At 46.7% G+C, this 7,500-nt stretch overlaps 1 protein-coding gene across 1 annotated transcript in view; it reads left to right on the top strand.

Moving 5' to 3' along the window:
- The first annotated feature begins 4,519 nt into the window (after positions 1-4,519).
- LOC105908858 (voltage-dependent calcium channel gamma-2 subunit) overlaps positions 4,520-7,500 on the top strand; it is a 62,297-nt gene continuing 59,316 nt past the window's right edge. The window contains exon 1 of the mRNA XM_031562335.2: positions 4,520-6,674. Within this exon, the coding sequence (XP_031418195.1) occupies positions 6,464-6,674 (211 nt within the window). The 5' untranslated portion in view covers positions 4,520-6,463. The remainder of the gene's footprint in view (positions 6,675-7,500) is intronic.

The raw sequence follows: 7,500 nt of genomic DNA, 5'->3' as shown, positions 1-7,500 counted from the left end.
GGTGGAATAGTTGGTTATAAAACAGAATCACAAGGAACTTGAAGTCACTCGTAACAAAGCCTGTGTGAGAGAGGGAAGGAGGAGAAGAGGAGTGAACATTGGCTGGTGTGTGTGGAGTGCTGGGTTGGATGACACTGATAAATAAATACATTACAGCTTTAGAGATTGTTGAGTAAATAAATGTACGAGGAAAAATGAAGAAAAGAGGCAGTGTCAGAGACGCGCTGTCTGTGTGTGTGTGTGTGTCTGTGTGTGTGTGTGTGTGTGTGTGTGTGTGAGAGAGAGAGAGAGATGTGCATTTGCTCATTTGCCCTAAGAGCTGTTGTAATCTGGCTAATGGCGCTTCAGATCAGTGTTGTAATATCCTCACGATGGTTTGAGTAAAGGGTTTTTTATTAGCTACTGCACACCAACATAGCATAGCCACTGCCTGACTTCTTTCAACCATTGTCTCTCTAACACCCGTGTCTTAACCCTTCACCCCAACGTTACCTCCCCCTAGGGGATTAGTGCAGGTAGTGCTTTTCTCTGAACTTACAACATTCCTTCCCCTCAGAGAAAACTAGTAGAAGCTAACTCCCAAATTGAACACATCATTTTTTTTTTTTTTTTTTTTTTATAAATATATATATATAAATACCTCTATTCCCATATATACAACCCTAAAGAACATCTTTAAGCTAGGGATTTGGGTGGACTACCTCATCCCAGTGAGATTCCAGGACGCATTCTTGTCCTCTGTATGTGGAACTCACTACTAAACTAATCATAGCCATTTCAATCATTCAAAGTCTTTTTTTTTTTTTTTTTTTTTTTTTTTTTTTTAGCTTGCAGAGAAGTAATCAGGAGCCTTTCTAGCTCGCTGAGACCTTCTCACTGCTGGTTGTTCCTCTGCCGGAAATGGCTCTGTCAGTACATCAGCTGGTTCTGCGGCCGTGCCGTCATCATCAGCGCAGAAAGGTGTCTCAAGTCCGATTGGTGGTTCCACTAGGGAAGCCTCAGGTAAGGCCTCCGGTCTCCTTGGCGATGGGGAACTTCTGCCACGCACTTGGTCCATGTGTCGTCTCACCACTTGTCCGTTCCCGAGTGTGACTTTGCAGGATACAGGACCAGTCTTTTCTGTTACGGCACCAGGTATCCATGTTGGTCCTGAGCTGTAGTTACGTGTGAAGACTAAGTCTCCTTCCTCAAGAATCCTTGCTCTGGCATGCCTGTCATGGTAATACTTTTGTTTCTCCTGCTTCCCGCGCACTCTGCCTTGGAAATCTGGGTGTATTAAGTCTAGCGTTGACCTCAACTTCCTACCGCACAATAACTCAGCTGGTGATTTCCCCGTGGTGGATTGAGGGGTTATACGGTAGTTGAACAGTGCTCGTGCGATTTTGGTGTCAATTGAATCTCCTGTGCTCTTCTCAACAAGTGACTTAAAGGTTTGCACTGCCCTCTCCGCTAAGCCATTAGAAGCGGGGTGATATGGTGCCGTAGTGATGTGCCTTATCCCATTCTTCTCTATGAATTCTTGGAACTCTTCACTGGTGAAACAACTACCATTGTCCGACACCATCACCTCAGGTATGCCGTGTTGACTAAAACTCTGTCTCAGGCACTCAATCGTGACAGCCGATGTGGACCTACTCACCGCATGCGCTTCAATCCACTTTGAGTATGAGTCCACCTGAATCAGAAACATTTTCCCTTTCCATGGACCTGCATAATCAACATGGATTCTTTCCCATGGCTTGTCTGGCACTTCCCACGGATGTAATGGGGCCACTGGCGGACTGTTTCTATTTTCCTGACATGTCACACAGGCCTTCACCTGCTCCTCCACCTCGGCATCCATGTTCGGCCACCACATGTAGCTGCGTGCCAACCCCTTCATCCTAGTGATGCCTGGGTGACCTTGGTGAAGCTGCCTCAACAAAGCATTTCGTCCCGGTGGAGGGACAACCACTCGTCCTCCCCACAGTAAACATCCTTCTTGTATGCTGAGCTCATCCTTACGCCTGGTGTATGGTGTAAATGCCTTATTTTCCACTTCCCTTGGCCACCCTCGCAGGATGTAGTCCCTCACTCTAGCCAACACCGGATCTTTGTCAGTCCATTGCTTTATCTGCTGTGCATTAACTGGAGGTGTTTCAACATCTTCAAATAGCATTACTCTCTCTTCTTCCTCAGGCATTTTCTGCTCTTTCCCTTCCAGTGGCAGTCTGCTCAGAGCGTCCGCGTTCGTGTGGTCTCGGCCTACCTTGTAAACAATGGTGTACTCATACGCTGCCAGTGTGACTGCCCATCTCTGTATCCGGGGCGATGCCATCTGCGGTATGGCTCTCATTTCACTGAATAGTGAGATTAGTGGCTTATGATCCGTCACAATAGTGAATTGTCTCCCGTACAGATATTTATGAAATTTCTTTACTCCAAACATCACTGCCAGTCCCTCCTTGTCTAGCTGGGAGTAGTTTTTTTCAGCGGGATTGAGGGTCCTTGACACGAATCCTATGGGTCTGTCCGAGCCATCCGCCATTAGATGGGAAAGTACTGCCCCCACCCCGTAGGGCGAGGCATCACATGCCAAGATGAGAGGTTTGTTTCCATCATAATGCACTAACACACTACAGGATTGCAGCAGCTCTTTTGACTCCTCAAATGCCTTCTGCTGCCTTGAACCCCATGACCATTTTTCCTCTTTCTTTAAAAGTATGTGTAGCGGGGCCAGCAGCGTGGAGAGTTTTGGTAGGAATCTGTGGTAATAATTTAACAACCCCAGGTAAGCTTTCAACTCACTGACATTTTGTGGTTGAGGGGCTCCAGCGATAGCCTCCATCTTGTCTGTCAGCGGACGCAACCCGCTGGCATTTATTTTGTGTCCAAGAAACGCCACCTCTTTACCCAAGTAAATTGCTTGTAAGTGATCTGCTTGTTGGACGGACACGGGCAAACACTGTTGCTGCCCACAAACCGTGCCAACGGGCGGGCGCGTAACCGGGCGCGTCAGAGCTGGCATGACGCCTGTGCTGTTCGTTCAGAGCGTAATTGCCGTTGCTTTGCCACCACCAAGGTCTCTGCTATTTCGACCCTGGCGGCTGGCGCATTAGTTCAACGAACGCTTCTCACTACTTCAACACCTCCAAACATATCTGGAGTCAAATCCACCAATGACACAATACATGTTCTTCAAAGAGATTCAAACTATTATGATCAAAAAGATAAGATGGCGGTCTACAATGAAACGTTTTCTTTTAGGAGAGTTGCATCTCTTGCTCGCTCTCTGCACCTAGAGAGACATTGTATCTGCACCTTGTATCAGTGACTGAATGAGAACGCTAGCAGACCTGAATGTTAAAGACGTCCTCCAGGCTTTGGAAGGAGGGCATTATCGGGTGGGGAATGGGTAGGGGGAGAAGGGGAAGAGGGGGTGGATGGGTAGCGAACCTAATCTATCAGTCTGCCGCGCGCTCTCGTATTCATGCAAGCCCTTCTTCTCTCGTGCTCCATCTACGAGTCTTTTCCCTCTCCCTATCGCGTTGTCTTCGAGCGGCTCCCTCCCGGTCCCTTATATATCCACGTGCCCTATCACTGTTGCCCTGTTACTGGATAAGATTCGATCCCACATTGCGCACATGAACCCAGATGTCTCACCAGTTTAAAGTGGCCTTATAGCAAGCTCTCAGTGAACATACAAAAAAATAACATTCGGATGCTATTTGAGCAGCAACTGAACTATGCATTTAGCCTCGTCTTTTGAATTTTAGACAGCTCAACGCATGTGAGTACTTATCCCTAAATGCTCTTGTGTGGAGACCTCTGATGGAAACAGTCTCTTAAATCGCTGCTATTTGTCAGTGTTGACCGCTCTGCCGCACGGTTCTCTTGGACGGACGCCGCCAGGGGGAGACAGGCACTTAGGTAGGATTCATTTGAAGCGGGAATATCGGGGAGCTGTCCGTTTCAGCACCACGCCACACACACACACACACACACACACACACACACACCGTCCATTGGACGACAATCTATGCATACGTACTGTAAATATAACTAACATGGCTTATTGTGGTTTAGGTCCTGGTACACTGCTTTTGTCCTGAGTACAAAAGCATGCGAGTTAATGCTGTTATCTTTTGGTTTATCATTTGCATTTATAAAAAAAAAACATATCTGTTCTAGTGTGAAGTTCAGAGTAGTTAAAAATATTTCAAAACAGTCTACAAATGAAGTCATACCAGTTAAGAATGAACGGTCTCCGATGCAGCAGAGAGCTCCACAGAGCCATTCAGGCGTTGATAATAACGTTCTGCACACATATTCAAACACTCGATTAAACATAACCTGTAACCCCTATCTTCTCTTCCATTTATTGTCATGTCTTTCATGTCAACTCAAACCCCTCTGGTCCAGAACTAAATTCAGACCTTTGAGAGCGCATTGTAAACAAGCTCCCTGCGATGGAATGGGTGGACATTACGAGGTTTATGGTAGAAATAACAGTGTTGACAATCGATCGTGACATGTTGGAACGTCGCATTGCCTGTAAATTGCCTTCTTCATAATTTGACAATCTGCAGTCTTCGCTCTTGTACCCTAACCTTCCTACTGTGCTCGGGTGTGAGCTGTGGAGATTTTCACCCGCTTCTCTCTCTCTCTCTCTCTCTCTCTCTCTCTCGATCTATCTCTCCCTCTATGTCTTTCTCTCTCCCTCCCATCCAACCATCTACCCCCCTCCTCACATCTTTGCACTTACCACAGCGTGCAGAGGGACGGGGAGACGCGTAGTGCAAAGGATTGGTGCGATGGTGTGATTTGTTTTTTTGCCATTTATGATTTGGCTGTCCCCTCCTCTCTGTTGTGATTTTGTTTGGCCGTTCCTCTTTGTTTTGCCGCCGTGTTTTTCCTAAATGGCGCAAGGGCTATGCATGCGTGTAGGCTCTGGTTTTGGTTCCGCCTGTGGGTGTGTGATATAATCGCTGCCGCGGAGGATTTGGATAGCCGGTCTAGGAGCGGTTTCGGCGGCACCCTGATCGCCACTGCTACCCCCTCCTCTTCTGCTGCCCGCCTCTATGTCGAGTGATGGTCGGCTTGCCTTGCTGCTGGAAGCGCGGCGCTCTCCACGGATCTTCAACGTCGGTACTTCTTCTTTTTACACCATTTTTTCATATTTCGTGGAAACCTTTCACCATCTAGGGGCCACTTATGGAAACTGGAGATCAGAATTTTAGAAAAAAGGAAAACTAGAGGTTGTTTTCTTTTAATCATTTTTATTTTGCCATTATTTTTTATTTTACCCATTCGTTTGGCTTGATTTTGTTGGTCGTAATTCGTCTCAATGGCTTCTTTATTCCCTTAGTCTTCTGATGTGTTTTTATTCAGCAGAAGTATGTTAGCCTCTTGGAAATCTACCCCTTTGTGTGTTTATGTGTTCGTTTAATCATCTATTCGTTGTCACCTGAACATATATTTTCCATAGATCTTACGCTTTATTTTACCCACATCTTCATCAGAAACATCCATCCCTGTCATTTCCCTCCCCTGCGTTTTCCCGTGTATCTCCTCTCTGCGTGGATAAATGTATGTTTAGGGAGAGAGATGCATCGGCTTAATCAGTTGGTTTAAAACGCTGCCTACATAGCATGCCAATTAATGTCTTCGTCATGACTACACACGGTGTGTGCCAGTTACTCACGTAGCTTTACAAAGTGCTTAGTTTTCAGGAGTGTTTCGGAGGGGAAACATTTCCTAGGGTTCTGTCGCTACCCTTAACCCCGGTATATCTCCCTTGGTAGCGCCTTTCCTTCTTAATTTAACGCGCTACTCAGAGCTAACACACGAAAGCCGTTAGCCCTATGAAGGATACAGCTTGACAAGTGCTGATATCCTCATGAAAAGGAGATGTGGAAATGTCAACTGTCTGCTTTAATTTGGCGTTTACAAACGTCCCAACATCGCATTTAGTGGGTGCTGATTCGTTTAGATATATCACGGGGCTGTAGACAGCAACAGTTGTTTACCAGGGTACCAGTGTACACCGGAACAGCATACATTTTTATTAGCAAAGCTAATGATAGTTTGTTGCAATTTGGACCAGATTGTAGAGAATAGTAATGTTTTGCCGTGGATGTTGGTGTACTTTTGTGGCTCCAAACCATTTGGATTAGGAAGGAAGATTCAGTCTTTCTGTCAGAATTTACCTCATAATCATCTTCCCTTCAACAGTCCTCCTGTATCATTTCCCATTTATGTCCTCAAGAAACCCTAACTCATTTTACGCTTTGTTACCTTCTTGGAGTAAAAAGAAACGAGCATAAACTTCCGAACACGTGCCCCCCTTACCCCTTACCGCACCACCTCTGGTCAAAAGACCCTACTCCCAATTTTTATTTGTTTTGGTCCCCTGAAATTTACAAATATTTATTTCCTATACATCAAGAGGAAAGGGGGTTCCCCTTTCTTGGAATGCGGAAACATGGGTCTATTTGACCGCGGGGTTCAGATGCTGCTGACCACGGTCGGCGCGTTCGCTGCTTTCAGTCTCATGACCATCGCGGTGGGCACGGACTATTGGCTCTACTCGCGCGGCGTGTGCAAGGTCAAGAGCAACAATGAGAACGAGACGAGCAAAAAGAACGAGGAGGTCATGACCCACTCGGGACTGTGGAGGACGTGTTGCCTGGAAGGTAAGAACCAACCTGAGATACAGTTGACCTCATGTTTGACACAGAGATACATATTTTACTCAACTACTCTACATTTCTGAGTTTTAAACCCTCTACTAAGGTAATTCTAGCAATTCATCTGAATCACACTGGCCTTAAGTTGATCTATATAAATAGTAGAAGGAGGACTATGATATGACACCATACTGAAGTTTACCGAAACACAAGTTTAAAAGTCTACTCTTGACATGTATGGTGCATTCAATGCCACTGACACGACACGTTTCCGTGGTAACGTTGCCCTCAGTTTGTGTAGTTGCCACAGTACACCTGCGAAAGTTGTTGAAGTGGTTTCTCACCTGTAGCCCAGAGTGACTGTCTTGCCAGTCAGCCATATGCACCAGAGAGAAATCGTCCCTCCCCTCCCCCCCCCCCCCCCCCCCCCCCCCCCTCCCCCTGCTTGGGAGGACAGTAAAATGCTGGCATTGAGGACAGAAACCTCCAGGTCTCCCGGCACGCTTACAGCACTTAGGGTAATGCGAGTGAGGTTTGGCTCCTGTTAGGCCCAGGTTTTGGATGGAGAAAGCGCCGGGTTTTGGCTGCCATCCTCCCCTTCGGCAAGAGAGAGGCCATGCGATACTAACTCCGCTCGGGGGCTCTGATCGTGTTGTGATGTTTTTTATGTTGAACAGATTGTCATTTAATTTTCACAGCGGAGAGCCTGTTTGGTCTCCGTTCCCGGCGGTTTCTGGGAAACATGCCTTTCATCAGGGACAGGATGCATCAGATGGAGGCTGTGTCAGTGTGTGATAGACTGAGGTATCTGAGGTGCACCTCAGACAAAGGA

Source organism: Clupea harengus, chromosome 24 (genome assembly GCF_900700415.2).
Source record: "Clupea harengus chromosome 24, Ch_v2.0.2, whole genome shotgun sequence".
Classification (NCBI taxonomy): Eukaryota; Metazoa; Chordata; class Actinopteri; order Clupeiformes; family Clupeidae; genus Clupea; species Clupea harengus.
This window is presented reverse-complemented; position numbering and strand designations above follow the sequence as displayed.